The sequence below is a fragment of the Pelodiscus sinensis genome, chromosome 10, assembly GCF_049634645.1.
Source record: "Pelodiscus sinensis isolate JC-2024 chromosome 10, ASM4963464v1, whole genome shotgun sequence".
Classification (NCBI taxonomy): domain Eukaryota; kingdom Metazoa; phylum Chordata; order Testudines; family Trionychidae; genus Pelodiscus; species Pelodiscus sinensis.
The window spans coordinates 501,920-518,539 of record NC_134720.1 but is presented as its reverse complement, the minus strand read 5'-3'; the positions used below and the strand labels follow the sequence as shown (position 1 = coordinate 518,539).

Sequence of the window (16,620 nt, the reverse complement as noted above, 5' to 3'; positions counted from 1 at the left end):
TCCTGCCCCGCCAGCGCCTGGGCGGCTCCTAGCCGGCCCTGTGCCCCGGAGAGGGGCTCGCTCTGCACAAAGCCCCCGGGCCTGGCTTCTCACGGGCTGTCAGGCACTGGCCCTGGCCCCGCCCTCTGGCCCTAAGCCCCGCCCAGCGTGGGGGGGTGAGGAGCAGCGGCGGTCAGCCCCTGAGGGGGCGGGGAAGTAGGCGGAGCGGCCCGCCCAGAGGCTCCGCCCCCCGGCCGCGGCCCGGCCCCAATAAAGCTTGACATTGAAATTGAAAGCGCCTCCCTAACGACGAGGGGGCAGAGGGGCGCGGGCGGCCCGGCGCATGCGCACAGCGGCCGGGCAGGTGGCTGGGGTGGTGTTGTGCGGCGGCGGCAAGATGGCGGCGCCCGGGGGCTCCGCGGCCTCCTCGGCGCTGAAGGGGTTAATCCAGCAGTTCACCGCCATCACGGGTGAGGCGCGCGGCGGCCGGGTCCCGCGGCGGCGCCGGGCCGGGCCTGTGGGGGGCGGGGGCCTGGCGCCCGGGGGGGGCCTGTAGGGGGTTGGCGGGGGGGCCTGTGCCTGGCGCACGGGGGGGGGCCTGTGGGGGGTTGGCGGGGGGGCCTGTGCCTGGCGCCCAGGGGGGGGCCTGTGGGGGGTTGGCGGGGGCCCGGAGGGGGGCCTGTGGGGGGTTGGCGGGAGGAGGGGGGGCCTGGCGCCTGGCGCCCGGGGGGGGGGGCTGTGCCTGGCGCCCGGGGGGGGGGGCCTGTGGGGGGTTGGCGGGAGGAGGGGGGGCCTGGCGCCTGGCGCCCGGGGGGGGGGCCTGTGGGGGGGCTGTGCCTGGCGCCCGGGGGGGGGGCCTGTGGGGGGGCTGTGCCTGGCGCCCGGGGGGGGGCCTGTGGGGGGTTGGCGGGAGGAGGGGGGGCCTGGCGCCTGGCGCCCGGGGGGGGGGCCTGTGGGGGGGCTGTGCCTGGCGCCCGGGGGGGCCTGTGGGGGGTTGGCGGGAGGAGGGGGGGCCTGGTGCCGGGGGCCTGGTGCCGGGGGCCTGTCGCCGGGGTCCTGCCCCGCCGGTCAGTCGCCCCAGCACGGGCGGGCCCCGCCGAGCCGCAGGCTGTGCCGGACCGGGGGGTCCGCGTTCTCGGCCGCTGCTCCCGGCCCGGGGCGGGCGGCTGGGGCCGTGGGCGTCGCATCACCGCGCTGTGAGCCGCGGCTGGGCCGTAAACACCCGGGAGGGGCCGCGGGAAGCGTCGCCCCGCCCGGAGCCCGTGGCCATTCGGTTAACTTCCGCGTGGGGCACTAGCGCTGCCGCGCCGGGGAGAGGTTCGGCCTGGAGCCCTCTTCGGCCCTCTCCGCTGGGGCAGCCCCTCCCTGGGGGCCCTCCACTCCTGTCCCCCAGATCGCCAACTAAACGGGATTTTGCATCCCTGCTTATCACCTGTCCAAAAGCCACCCCCACGGGGGAGTCAGCTGAATTCTACCTCTGTGGCTAACCGGCTTCATCTGCTGTGACCTGAAGGAGCGTTCCTTGTAATCTTGAGAGCTTCGCTCTTTGTCCAAAAGCTCATTACCTCATTCACATTGTGGCTCTAATATCCTGGGACCTAAACAACTAGGACAAAACTTCTTGTAGGATGGAGAACTTGTACTTGGGTTCTAATAGATAGACGGAGAATATAAATTTCACAGGTGAGTGTGTCTCTGGCCTGTTTAACTAGAGGACATTCATCCAGGAGGGAAAATATTTTTGTTTGATCTAGAGAAGGAGATGGTATTGGAGTCTGTTACTCAAGTATCCATTACCAATAACATATATGTTAAGACACTGAGACTCTGAGCCATTTTAATAAGTGGACATGTATGAACATGCAAACAAGCCTTCCCCCAGTCCTTTCTTCTGCCAGTTGTAATGTTCATCTTCTCTGGATTGAGCATCTGCTAGTTCACTTTTGCTAACTCTCTTATCTTGGCCAGGTGATAGATAAAATAGGGAGCATGGCCTATTCATCATGCACTGGCTAAAATCATTATACTCATTGCTGATTTAAAATGGAGTTGTCCATAAGGTGCTGAGAAGTTGGTACTTAATTTTGTGTATAACTCAACAACTTTTGGGATCGTGTTTTGAATTTTGTGTTTGGCAAAGGTTGAAAGCTGTTAAAAAAACAAAAATGATTAAATGGCTTCCGCTAAACTTCTTGGGGGTTTTTTTAAAGAAAGAAGGTCAGGTGTGGCTCTCTTTCAGTCCTTTCTCTTTTCCCTGGACTAGATGTTTGTATTGAGGCTTCTTCTGGTGGTTCCTGAGATATAAATGCAAAGCAAATGACAGCCAGATAAGTTGTGCATTCTTACTGGTTCTCAGAAAGAGTAATCTTTCCTGTCAGCCGTTCCCAGCACTTCTTTGATCAGGGTCTTGAAACTTTTCTAAGGCCTTTTTTGTTTTGTTTTTTTGTTTTTTTTTCCCCCATAGGTGCCAGTGAAAGTGTGGGGCAACATATGCTTGAAGCATGCAACAATAATCTAGAAATGGCTGTCACTATGTTTCTGGATGGTGGAGGCATAGCAGAGGAGCCCAGCACCAGTTCAGCGGCAGTATCAAATGTTCGACCGCACACTGAGTATGTGCCTGTGTGAATGTATCCATGTGAATGAATAACCTATGTTGAATAGTGGTAGGATGGAAAGGTGCGATAGTTATGGCATCAAGGCATTATGCTGCTTCATTGTTCATTTCTCTCCTAACCTGCTACCACTTACTGTTACGCTGTGTCTACATTGATGCGATCTTGTGCAAAAGCAACCACTTTAGCGCAAAAACTTGCTGCCTTTCCAAACTGGCTGCAAGTTCTTGTGCAAGAACACTGACGTTCTAATGTATGAAATCAGTGCTTCTTGTGCAAGAACTATGATGCTCCTGCTCAGGAATGAGCCCTCTTGTGCAACTGTTCATGCGCGAGAGGCCAGTGTAGACAGGCAACATGAATTTCTTATGCAAGAAAGCCCTATGGTTAAAATGGCCATCAGAGCTTTCTTGCGCAAGAGAGCGTCTACACTGGCATGGATGCTCTTGCACAAAAGCACATCTCTTGCGCAAACACACATGCCAATGTAGACGCTCTCTTCTGGAAGAGTTTTTGCACAAGAACTCTTCCGCAAAAGAGTTCTTGTGTAAAATCATGCCAGTGTAGACGTAGCCTTACTATGTAATCCTTCAATGATCTTGTCTACTTTTCCACCCATCTGATAGGGCCAGTCTAGTAAAAAAAATTTCTGGTAGTAAGAATGGTCCAGTGGCTGAAACATAGGACTGTGTTTTAAGGAACCCGCAGTTTGTTTCTCACTGGACTTTGGAAAATGACCTGTTCTCACTACTGATATTACAATAGTGCCTAGAGTTTTAGCACTTCATCTGTGAGGTACAAACATGTAGCAAAGAGATGGTCCTTGGCCTGAAAATTATACTATGACTCCATTTCTTCACCTGTAAGTTTTGGGTAACATTTGCCCACCAGCCAGGGATACAGGTGATAAGCCATGCTACCTAAACACTGCTTTCCCAGGACATAAAGCTGGACCTTGCAATGTGGATGTGTAAGTGGTAGTAATGATATTTTTTTCACCTCTGTCATGCTTTGAACTTGGTCTACATTGGATTAGTTGTGACTTTTTGATCTCCAAGAAATGAGCTGGTGGTCTCTGTCTAGTTCCTAGGGGGCTGAAGTCTACAGCAAACTTTGACATTTGGTGCCCATGTTGTACATGAAAGGCCAGTGTGAGAATGAGAAGCAGATCATCCTTTCATGTATGGTCACTGAAAGGCATGGGCGAGTTGCATTTGGGCATTGTAGAAAAGCCTTCTTCCTTTGTTCTGCCTGTTCTGTGATAGAGAACTTGGACTGTGAAAATAATCTTACTAAACTTTGTCTAAATTCAGGTTAATTATAAAGGTGAAAATGCCAGGAAAGGGTGTGTTTGAGGTTAAAACATCTGGAATGGTGCCATCCTACTAACTGCTGCTCAGTTCAGTAACTTTCTGCCAGTTACCTTTGATCAAACTGAAAGTCGGTATTCGTCAGCATGGAGGCCTTGTTTCTAGTAGGGGTATAAAAATGTAACAGTGTAAACGCTCTACAGATAAGCATCAGCTTCTTGGTTTCTATGACAGTTACATGCCAGCTCCTCGGGAGTGGGGTTGGCAGGGGCTGTCGGCCTAGCTCTTGGGTAGCTGGCTGTGCTTTGGACAGTGCAGTGTAACTTTTATGCTGCAGAGCCCACAGCGTGGGTAACCATTAGGATTTCTAGCAGTTACATGGCTCCCTTTTTAAACGGTTTTTTATATCCCGAGTTTCTGTGCAGATTCTTTGTAAATCAGTGATGTTTATACCACTATAAAATACAAGTTGTAAGGGTTTTTATTGGAATAAATTTGGTACCTTGGCTCCATTCAAGAGCCAGCCAGTCCATCTCCTATACTTCACAGTGCCTAGAAGACTGAAGCAAAATGCAGGACAATGTAGCACTTTAAAGACTAACAAGATGGTTTATTAGATGATGAGCTTTTGTGGGCCAGACCCACTTCCTCAGATCAGACTGAAGGAATTGGTAGAACAACTAAAGCATTTCACTCTGCATTGTTTAGGGGTTGTAGCCTCTGATCTGCGATGACTTCCAAGCATGAAACCTCTTCTGTGTCAAAGAAGCTGTGCCAGTTCAAGTCTTTTAAACATTCACTTCCTCTGTGGAGCCTTTGAGCCACTCGAAGTGATGAAATAATTAAAAATTGGTACATACTTATTTCTTGGCTTTAGCACCATGAAGCTGTACTAGGGTATCTGTATCATTTAAGAGGCAAATTCCTTGGGGCATGAACTGATGTTCTTTGTTTAGACAGTGCTCTGCAGACCCATCAGTAAACAAGTTGTTTTTCCCCCTCTGGCAGGGAGGAAGTACGAGCACCAATTCCACAAAAGCAGGAAATTTTGGTAGAGCCAGAACCCTTGTTTGGAGGTAAGATTGTTTTGTTTGTTGCTTCCAACCTTTGTGGGTGACAAAAGAAAAATCATAACTGATTCAGGGATTGTCGTGTTACACAAAGCAGCTGCATCACTGTAGGTACCTCAGCTGCCTGAGAGGCGGTGGCTGTGATGATGGGAAAAGGCTTCTGCCCCCAATACTTCCCCCAGGTCAGTGCATCACTGTCTGCTGCAGGAGTGGTCAGTATAAATGCGTTGAGTAATGTAGTTATACCCACGGAAGTCTGAAGTATAGACCAAGCCTGAGAAATTGAATGCTGTCACTGCCTCTTGCCGCTGTTCTCTCCAGTAACTCTCGCTGTCTTACAGACAAGTAAGAAAGAACAGTCTGTGTCCTAGAGAACTCAGTCTAGGTGTGAGGGTATTTGGATTTTAATGTTCCATGCAACAAACAACCAGACATCTAAATAATGGTTTGAAACAGAAGATAACAGCATTCCATTGCTGACTATTTAATTACATTCCAAAGAAACACAAATACAGCACTTCTCAGACTTGTATGCCTAATATCAGGTTCCTAAAGCCATATACAAGTACCTAACTGCAAGCAGGTGATTGTTACAAATGCTGAGCACTTGTAGCAGCCATTACTTTGTGTGAGGTTTATGGGTACTCAGTACTTAATTCCAAAGTTCATGTAGAAGCCCCCAAGTCTGAACAATTTTGATATTATATAATGTACAAAGTAGAGCGTTTGGAGTCAGAAAAATACACTTTTTTCATAATTTATTAGTGATAGAAATTACTTCTGGGGGAATTGTGCGCTGCTGCATGTGTGCAGAATTCATGTCCCCCGCAGATTTCTTTGCTTCCCCGCAGAAAATGACGGGGAAGCAAAGGGAAACCACAAGAGCGGTCATGCAACCCTCTCCAGCAGTGTGGGCACATCGTTTGGGGCACCCGGAGCAGCCAGCAGAGAGGTAAATCACTGTGGAGGAGATGATCCAGCCAGTGGCTCCTACCCTGTGCCTGTCTTAGCTGCTAGTCCTGGCACGGTGGGGGTGGGGCGGGGATGATGATGGGACCGTCTCTTTCCCTCCACAGAGCATCTGGGTCAAACCCTCCCCCAGGAGCCTCCCAGGCTGTAGAGAGTTCTGGACTCCCCCAGACTCCATTGCTCCTTAGCCACAGGGAGAGGGGTCATTGTGCAGGGATCTGCTACTCTCTTGTCTTCCGGCTCCCACTAAGCCCCTCCCCCTGCACCCAGGCCACCCAGACATCTTCTGTATCTGAATTTACTTTGAAGATATTGTCTGACCCGTTTTGTTCCGGTCTTGTTGAAGTGACCATTCTTAGGGAGAGGAAAATTTGTAACGAATCTCTCTCTGAAGTCTTGCCATGGCCCCATCAGGAATACTTTAAAGCAGCTGTAGATAGTGATGCCAGGTGACTTCAGTCTAGCTGTTTATCCTGGTATTCGAGGTCTGTGTGAGTTAAGTGCCCAGACAGAATTAGAGCAGTATCTTTGCCCCTCCTTTTGTGCCTGTAGGCTACAGCATGGCGCTTACTTAATTGCAAGATTCCTCATTTTGAATCCAGGCAGTGCCCAACTCCACCAACAGCCAGGAGGACAATGAGGGAGGGGCCTGACAGACTTGAATTGGAGAACTCTGAGAAGAGCTACCTTCCAAGGAGTTTTTCCATTCTTACCTCTGAGAGAGTTTTTTTTTTTTCCAGAGTGGGTCCCTATTTTATATTTGGGTTCAGTATGATAAAAATTATTTCATTAAATACTATACTGCATTTCTGCCCTGCAGCCCAGTCAGCATGCGTATGTGCAGCTATTGCAGTGGCAAGCCTAGCATTTTACCTGCTTTCAGCAACAACCTGGAATTCCTTTGAGGAAAGACTTGCTCTTTGGGGGATATCCTAAAGTAAAATGTGGCGGTACTTGATCTGTTATTCCTTCGCATACGTATGGTTTGGGTCTTCAGTCTTTTGCATCATAAACTTGTGGTATGCCCTCATTCAAGAGTAATTCTGTGGCAATTTAGCTTTGAAATTACATCTGTAATATCTATCTTTTTTTACAGTTCCTAAACGACGCAGACCTGCTCGGTCAATATTCGATGGTTTTCGAGATTTTCAAACAGAAACCAGTAAGTATCTGTGGTCCTTTATGGTAGGATTTCTTCTGGCATCACTCAAAGGGTCCCAGTCAGACTTCAGTAATATCCTATTCACAATGACACTACTTTTAAATAACCAGTACTCTGTTGTACAGCCGCATGTTTTGACTTTGCTTGGTCTCAGTGTGCTTTGAAGTCTCTGACAAAAGATATACAAATTGCGGCATCTGTGTTGAAATTTAGTAACGTGCTGGGAAATGATGGACTAAACTAAATACGATAGCATTTAGTATTCCATTGTTCTGTTTCTCCAAAGGAAGATGTTCTAAAATGTTTGTTGGTCACATGAACAATGGCTCATGTTGGTGCATAAAAAGTGGACTCTATGGCTCCATGGTCACCAACATGGCTGAAATAGGAGGAACAAATGACCTTTTCTCTGTTACTGTGGAGTGGGTTACTAAAAGTGATTAATATTGCAGGAAGTGTTTACTCTTTCCTGGCATTCGACTAAATGCCTGAGAATCTGGACAAATTTCACCCTGTCAATAGTAGCTCTTGAACAAGGATATGTGATTCAGTTACACATTCCTCTTTCATCTAACATCATAAAATTCAATAGATACGTGAATACTCCAAAAGCTTTTTCACCTAAGTGAAAGCTGGCAACGTAATAGTTAAAGATTGACACTAATCTGGCCTTAAATATTTGCAGACATGTTTCCAGGGGCTGCAAAATACTGATATTTACAGGAACCTCATATACTTTGGGCCTCTGCACACTTGCTTGTGTCCAGTGGAGAGTTGGCTGACCACATGGTATTAGCTCCCTGCTTCCAGCTGCTAATTTGCATAAAATACTCTGTGCATTTGCTTTTTTAGGTAAGCAATTGCTGTAATTTCTCCCCACCCCCCAGATTTCATATTATCACGTATGGGCACAGAAGGTGGTCTCCATGGTCATGAATGGGAGAGGTGGTATCCACAAGATGGGGGACGTTAAGTAGCGATTAATTTGCTAGTTGAGTAGTCGATGGAATTTCCATCGACTAGTTGATAGGCACTTCCGCATTCCACCTTTGAAATGTACAAGAGCCTCGGCGGGGACTCTTGTGTATTTCAAAGTTGGAACACTGCGTGGAGCCCAGGGCCAGCGGGAAGTCCCACTGATTCTGGGCTCCATGTGTGTGCTTCCACTTTGAAATGCACAAGAGCCCCAACAGGAGATGGAGCCTGGGGTCAGTGGGGGTCTCAGAGTACCTTGTGGGCCTTGGGCTTCATGCCTCACTTCCTCTTTGAAATGTATGAGAGCCCCCTGCTGGGGACTCTTGTACATTTCAAAGCTGGTGAGCCGCATGTAGCCCGAGGTCCGCTCCAGCTGATCCTGGGCTCCAAGCGGTGCTGCTGCTTTGAAATGCCACATGCAGCCTGATGCCAGGCTCCCCGCGGCATTCCAAGCATCAGCACCGCACGGAGCAGCTGACCCCAGGCTCTGTGCAGTGCTGCCACTTTTAAGTACCTCTCTCTTTTCCATTCCCCTTGCTGCCTCTGATAGGCAGCAAGGTGGGGGGAGCAACTAGTCGACTATCAGATAAGCGTTTGCTTATTGGATAGTCGACTAGTCCTTTACATCCCTACACGAGACACACTCAGAGTGTGATGTGTGCCACAGGCAGAGTCTGAGACCCTCTGACATATAAGAGGTTTCAATAATTAAGTTAATCAGTGACAGGATTTAGCATTAAATGTGAGTTTCAGAGAAACTTCTGTTTCTATGAAGAAATATCTGACTGTCCAAAGGGTCCTTTGTTTATGAAGGTCAAACTGAGGGAACAAGTCAGACTAGAAATATTTTTGGATATAGATCAGTATTTGAGAAATAGGAGCCTAAAGTTAGACAACTGAATCCATATCTGGGCACCAGAATAAGTGGCCTGATTTTTTTTTTTTTTTTTTTCCGGAAGCACGGAGTGTATAGCACACCGCACTCATGTGCGTTTTACTGCCAAGATACGTTTAAATCAATGAGAGTGGAGTATTGAGCACTTAGTTGCCATGTCATGGATTTAAGACCTTGTCCTTAGGGTCCTGTGTGTTTTTAAAAAAAAAAAAAAAAAAAAACACACACCCCACCTTAGCCTGTGGCCTTTATAACCTTGTAAAATGAGGCCAGCCAGGTGAATTTGTATGTAGGGAATGGGGATGTGATGGAATGCACCATTGTGAGTGTTTTGTCTAATTCAATGCCTGTTCCTCTCTGGGCTGTGTAGTTCGACAGGAACAGGAATTGCGGAATGGAGGTGCAATCGATAAGAAACTCACTACTCTCGCAGACCTCTTCAGGCCTCCCATCGATCTAATGCACAAAGGCAGCTTTGAAACGGTAAGTTCCAAGTTACAAGAAAACAAATAGTCTAAGTATTGGCAGCTAGCACCTTGCATGTTGGTGATTGAATGAGTTGTACGGGACTGATCTCCTTAGCAACTAGAGACTGAGTTTCTAAAAAGGGTGGGTGTGTTCTCCGCCGTTCTTTTCCCAGGCCTGCTTGCTTTTCCTTGTTACATTTTAAATGTGAAGTTGAGCAGATGCAGCTGGTGAAAGATTTCAGTGCACGAGTGAAATGATTAGGCTGGAAATATCCTAGTCCCTTAAATTTAGCTGTGGCTAAAGGCTTTATGTACAGCCACGCTGGGTAGAGGATTTCTGCGTGGAAGTGTGAAGCTGAGGTCAAGTATCATCTTCATTAATATCCACCCTCCTCTTGAGCACTCAAATTGCTGGTGCTCCTGCCTCTCACTTTCGTCGTCAGCGCTCTGCTCTTCTCCCTCGGTGCACTGAACCCTTGAGAGTGGATGAGGTAGCACAAAACAGGTCTCTAACTGCTTCTAAGTCTGCGCCTTGACTCATGACCCCTACCTCTTTGTTCATTTTTACAAATGTGACTGCATCTGGCATCTCACCCTGGTGTCCCAACAGCTCTCGTGTAATGTGGCAAAGATGAGATGGGAAGCTTAGTGGGGCAGGGACCATCTCTTCTGTTCTGTTTGCACAGCCTGGGGAGTCCTGATCCATAGCCGGGGTCCTAGAGGAACCCAACTTTCCCCCTCCCCAACGTTCTCCTGTCCATCTGCTAACCACTGTCTTTGCTTCCATGTTCTTTGACCTCTTCTCTCTTTGATGCCACTCCCAGCCTGGAACAGCCTCTACCCTTTTGTGTACCTAGTGACCACACAGCTTCCAGTCCCTCCTCAAAAGTCACTTCTAGTTATCTGCAACTCAGACACACCTAGCTTACCCCCTCCATGCGCCTTACTGGATAATACAGTTATGGAATCTAGTAAAGCTAATGTGGCTATTATAATGGTCATAAGCTAAAGTTTTTGCCTCCAGAAGTATCTGAGAACAAATGTTTGACTGCTTGTGCCTTTGGATCTTGGTATTTTCTTCTTTAAATATATATTTAGATCATTTGGTCCTGTATTAGTTTCTAAATTCTTCATGGGAGAAGCCATAACTAGTTTTATAGAGAAGTTCTGTGAATTTTACACAGATGATAGCAGAAGTGACAGTGTCTGCTCCAGATAAGGTTGCATGTGCCTTTCTGGTCATATTCAGTCTCATGTTTTCAATGCTTCAGGTTTTTGTAGCTCATCTCTTTGGGCTGAAATTTTCTAGTTTTCATCTGAAACTTAAATTAACTCACTGCTTTTTTTTTTTGAGGTTTTTTTGTCACAACTAGTCATTTTTAAATACGCAGCGAGAGAGGGGGGATTTTTTTTCAGCTGTTAAAAAATAAATACAATTAAATCTCAACTTTTTGCACCAGCCATTCCCCCACCCTGGTCTAAAGAGTTTAGAAAAAATTTTCTATAGGAAGTAGCTTTTGTTGAGGAGATGGGGGGAAAAGGCCTTCAGCGAGCATTGACATGTTTGATCAAGTGGTGACCTGCTCTTTGATCAGTACACTTCACATAGGGTTTGTTGCTAACTGCACGTGGCTAACTTGGGTATGTAGGTTGAGGTGAGGATTCCAGAAGAACCCCAATTTAGTCCCATAGACCAGTTGTTCTCATCCAAGGTTTTATATCCTTCTGGGGATATGCAGAGGTCTTCCAGGAAGCACATGAACTCATCTTGATTTTTGTAACAACCTACATAAGAGCATTAGCGAAGTCAGTGCAATCTAACATTTCAAACATAAGTTGTTTTTTACGGCTGTGTATACTATGCACTGAAATGTAAGTACAATACTTGTATTCCATTTGATTTATTTTATAATGATATGGTTAAAACGAGAAGGTAAGCAGTGTTTCAGGATTAGTGTGCTGTGACATGTTTGTATTTTTGTCTGAGCTTTGTAAGCAAGTAGTTAAGTGAGGTCTAACTTAAAATCATAGAATGCTAGAACTGGAAGGGATCGCAAGAGGTCATAGAGTCCAGTCCCCTGCCCTCACGGCAGGACCAAGCATCGTTTAGATCACCATCAAGTAACTTGGGAGCATGCAAGACCTGAAAAAGGTACAGTCTCCTGAAAGGGGTACAGTTGTCTGGAAAGGCTGAGAACCACTGCTGTAGTGGGAGCTCCTGTACACAAACACCCAAAGGTTTGCAGAAAAGGGCTCCCTGCAGCTTCTTGTGTTTCTGGAGAAGGGCTCCTCAGTACAGTACTTCAGCCAACGGGAGTGGTGAGGCTCCGTGCCTATTGACGCTTTGTTTATCTAAGCGCTTCACAGCCCGCCAGCAGCTCACAATCCAGCTTTGAAAACCCCTGCTGGAGAGTACTTGAGGGTGAGGGAAATATGCATGAAGAGAGTGTGAAGATGAGAATTGAGAGGTTATGGGGTTAGCCATGCTTTAAAGGAGCATAGAGTTTTGCTGGATAGCTCTTGAGAAGATTATTCATAAACACTTGGTTTTATCCTATTTCCAAAAACACTTTTATGTGTCCTAGGCTTGTCCTCTTCACCACCCCCCAAAGCATTGTAGGCATAATTAGCAGTATCTGCTCAGGACACATGTGAAGCTGGCATAGCTAGTAATTAGGGATGGGAATAGGTAAACTGGTACTCACCGGGTATTGGTTAACTCTTACTCAGGAGCAGTGCTGCGGGCTTAATAAAAACATTTTTTTATCAAGTGCAAACAGCAGGATTTAAGTGGCTGCAAGTGAAAACAGACAGCTCAAAGTAAGTTGCTAAATTAAAACGAAAATGCAGAGTTAGGTCTAATCTATCAGGCCCACTGTAAATAATTGTTACTTGTGGGGAATGATCTGCATGCTGCTCTCTCTTTCAAGGGCGACCATCCTCATGAGCTTTCCCAATGTAAGATGTTACACAGTGTGATGGATTTGTTTGGGGTTTTGACCCCTTTGGGGGGTTGGTTTCCTGGCTGCTATGCCCTAGGACTGAGCTGAGGGAGTTCAGTGTTTGCGTTGCTCCTCAGGGGGGTGGTAATCCCAACTCTGTGCCTGGTCTGGGGGAGTCCAGAGGATCTGGCCCAGCAGGTCAAGGTTGCGTGGTGCCCCAGGGAGCAAGAAGGTGGGTGTCAGTAGCATGATCAGCACAGCGGGGAACAATCCAAAGGTGTCTTCTGTGACTGCACCCTGTCACATGCTGCATGGTTGCTTTTTTATTCACAAACTTTAAAGGGGAAAGTGACTGTATTTGAGTGGAGGGGAGTGAAACTGACTACACAAAATATTGCCCCGTGCACATAAAAGTAGAAAAATGACTCTCCCATTCTGAATTTTTTACAATAATTTAGACGTTGTGACAAGAAAAATAGGGAAACAGACAGGATGGACTTAGTTGGTGTCCTTGGAACCTAGGACAGTTGGGGTCAGAGTGCACGACAGGAACTGGAGCTCTTGAGTCTCAATATATATATATATATATTCAAGGATGGATTTCCCCCACACAGTAGGCAAGTCTTTGTTCCAAAAATTAGGCATCCAAATCTCTATTTAAGTTCTTAAATAAAAAGCTTGTCTCTTTCGGAGCTGGTGACCATATTGAAAAATCCAGCCACTTACTTAGATTCCCTTTCTGTTTAAATAACTGCCCGAGGAATGTTGTGAGGATTAACTAATGAATAAGAAGCTTTTTTTAAAATGGCGGAAGTGCTTATTATGTGATTATGCAAAAGTACTGGCATATGCTAATGGCACCTAATTCCTGACTACTGTCCTTTTAAGTGAATGGAAATTAGGCCACAGTTGATGTCACCTGGCCATACAGAAATCTGATTATCTAGATATTTAATCTGAGGTCCTGTGTACAGTAAGTAAAGTTGAACCAGCTTTCTTTAACACATACAGGGCCTAACTGAATTATCAATTAAATGTGGAGTAGTATCATTGGAATGGTAATGCTAAGGCTTTACATGTAAAATTCATGGACTGAGTCGGTCGAGTACAGGAAACTTCATTCTAAAAGTTAAAGTTTAGGTTCTGACAAAACCAGTAAAATCTGGTGAAATACCCTAAACCCTTGAATTTATCATTTTTTCCCCTCCTTGTGAGTAATGCAATTAGTGCAAACTCATGTGAGTAAATCTCCTTTTGAGGAAAGTTCATCCCTCTTTCCAACTTATCCTGGAGATATGAGCATTCCTACTTTTGATAAAGCCCTCTTTTTTTCAACAGGTATGACAATTCAGCGATCAGAATTACATTCTTGATCAAACTCCTACCATTAACTTGCAACAGCCAATCAGACAATGCCAGCTTTGTGACTCAAACCAGTAAGATCTCTTCCTGTGACTTCAAACCCTCCGAGCGGCCCCTCCCCAACACTTGCAGTCTGAATGAGCATCAGAAAAGGATTTGTCCATCAGACCACAATTAAGTTTAATACAAAATCTAAAAAAGGAACAGTGAAAAAGGGGACTGTGGTATAAATTTAAGTCCCTAGTCAGTAGCTTGAGCCTTGTTGATACAGAAAATAGGGTTCACAAATTTTCCTTTGAGTAACCAGGTCCTTATCAAATGCGACTCACTGCACTCTTGTTTTCTCTGCACAAATACTTCAGAATTTTTCTACTTTCAGTCTTTTGCCTCTCAAATTGCTTCTAGTCCCCTGCCCTTTTGGGCTTGCCTTGTTGAACTCAGTTAATCAAATGTAATTTAAAAAATTAGCCAACTTGAATTGCAGTTAAAGCAGGTCTTTTAGCCCTGCCCTCTGTCTGTCAGGTGTTAAAGTTGAGTCCTAGTGCTAGTCCTACTCCTCCTTTCTACAGTGAAGAGGTTTTGGTGAAGCCTGGTGTACCAATAGAACCTATCATTGCTGGCATTGTTTCTGTCTCGTCTTTTATTGTTTACGTAATGTATATTTTTCCCTTCTGCTTCCAGGCCAAAGAGTGTGGTCAGATGCAGAATAAATGGCTCATGATTAACATCCAGAATGTGCAGGACTTCGCATGTCAGTGTCTCAACCGTGATGTCTGGAGCAATGAGGCTGTGAAGAACATTATCCGTGAGCATTTCATTTTTTGGCAGGTGAGTGGATAATAGAGGTAAGCTGCTATTACAGGGAAAGCAAAACAAACCTTTTGTAGTTTATAAACAAAACTCAGTGCTTCCAAGAAATGCCAAGAGAGATTGAACTGCTGATTTTACCTTGGATTACTGAAATGTGTATATTAAAAATATCATTTAAAAAGCCACGTGTTAAGTTCAAAGCTAGTCTTTTTTTAAATCCATGACCTTTCTGTGCTAACAAACTCCATGTACTAATGTTTGGAGAATTAATGGGAACTCTATATATACAGAGTGTAGCATATATGGTAAAATAAAGCCACATTTTGTTCAGTTTGAAGCATCAATTTTTTTCTAATGTGATCTTCTGTAGGTATACCATGACAGTGAGGAAGGACAAAGATACATACAATTTTACAAACTGGCAGATTTTCCTTATGTTTCCATTCTGGACCCAAGAACAGGTAAGCTAAAGGACAATACATACAGACTCGTTAACTAAACATTCCAGACTACAATCCTATAGGTTGAAATATGTAAATTCCTTGTAACGTTCCAAGTGTCTGTGTACACACAGCAGCATTTTCTGAGAATCACCAAAGTTGTTCAAGATTATGACCTAAAAATCGATCAAAAGAACTAAATGAATACAAATCCAAGTTGTGCACAAATTTTGTGTAATAACACTTGATTTCAGTTTAGCTTGCTGAATTTCTGTGAATTTGAAAAATAAAATTGATAGCATGTTGTGGCCAAATCATGAATTGGCTTTGAGGTACCCTTTAAGGGCCATTTGAAACTGATATAAAACGTTTTACTTGAACTATTAAAAACACCGTAAACCATTAATGATGAAATAATTATAAGTCTTTGTTCACTCCCTAGTGGTGCTTTTTGTCTATTATTTTCATTTCTCTGCTTGAACAATGCAAATCTAAAGTCAGTTTTTTGCTTTAGTGTCTTCTTCTTCAGGTCAGTTTGCAGATTAACTCTGTGTCGCTTAAAAGCTTGCAAATGTCACCAACAGAATTTGGTCCAATTAAAAAATACTCTTATGCCCCTTGTGTGTGTCTCATCCTGAGACCAACATGCCTAAAGTCCTGAAAATCAAAAGTTTGTCATAGTAGCATGTTAGTCACAACTTAATCTTCAAATATCACTGCAGGCTTTTGTATAATTGACTGATCCTGGCTTTGACCTTTTCTGGAATGCTGGACAAAACTTACTGTTTTGGGTTTTTGCAAGGTCTCCAAATAATCTTCTGTTTCTCTTCACTACCTCAAAACCATTATTGATCTTCAGCTTCCTCATATTGAATTGTTGGTTTTGGAAATGAGTGCTGGCTTGAGGTTTCTTAAGAATGTCTGCATTACTGGCACTCATGCTGGGGTAATCCTTCCGACTTCTACTTCTAAGTTACAACAATATCTTCTCCCTTTTGGAAGAAGCAATAGAATTGAATTGCAACTCACTTCAGAGTCTTTGCTCTAAGCCCATTGAGAATTCAGACCTCGCTGTTCTGTATAGTACCAGTCACTTAGTACGTGGCTGTAGTAAAATCAGGTTCTGAAATCTACTTCCTTTCCTTTGCTGGGCTTTTTATTGCAAGCTTAAGAAAGACCTTGCAGTTATAGTAGGCTTGTTCCATTTAACCTGCTGTTGTATGAAGTGAAGCCTTAGTTACTTCTGCTTCTCCCACTTTGTAGTCTTCCCTCTTATTCCTTTTTTATTTATTATTTTTAGGTATAAAACAAACGTGCATTGTAGTGTGTGAGACTTATTTCCATAAACTTAACTGGTGGGGTTGAGCGATCCATCCAGGCAGCAGACTGAATTATGCAGCCTGAAGAAATGGTAGCTAGGACTGTGTTTTCTCAACTTGAATTTTGCTATTCCAGTCACTGTGTGTAGCCTGCACACAGCCTTGCATACAGGAGAGAAGGCGCTTTCACTGGAGACAGGCTTATATCTGTAGCTTGGTAGGGCCTTGAAGGTAGCTCTCTAGATGTGAAGACTTTGGCAATAAGGAAACAGCTTATCTTTAGCATACAAAAAACTAGCAAACTT

The 16,620-nt window shown here is 45.3% G+C and overlaps 1 protein-coding gene across 3 annotated transcripts in view; it reads left to right on the top strand.

Annotated features, from left to right (window-relative positions):
* The first annotated feature begins 293 nt into the window (after positions 1 to 293).
* UBXN7 (UBX domain protein 7) overlaps positions 294 to 16,620 on the top strand; it is a 28,741-nt gene continuing 12,414 nt past the window's right edge. For 2 of the 3 annotated variants that reach the window (XM_075937197.1, XM_075937195.1), the window contains exons 1-7: positions 294 to 449; positions 2,444 to 2,591; positions 4,913 to 4,980; positions 7,040 to 7,105; positions 9,346 to 9,458; positions 14,428 to 14,574; positions 14,927 to 15,017. In XM_075937197.1, coding sequence (XP_075793312.1) covers positions 323 to 449; positions 2,444 to 2,591; positions 4,913 to 4,980; positions 7,040 to 7,105; positions 9,346 to 9,458; positions 14,428 to 14,574; positions 14,927 to 15,017 — 760 coding nt within the window. In that variant the 5' untranslated portion in view covers positions 294 to 322. Of the gene's footprint in view, positions 450 to 1,044; positions 1,663 to 2,443; positions 2,592 to 4,912; positions 4,981 to 7,039; positions 7,106 to 9,345; positions 9,459 to 14,427; positions 14,575 to 14,926; positions 15,018 to 16,620 lie in introns of those variants that run through there. The other variant, XM_075937198.1, reaches the window with a different exon arrangement.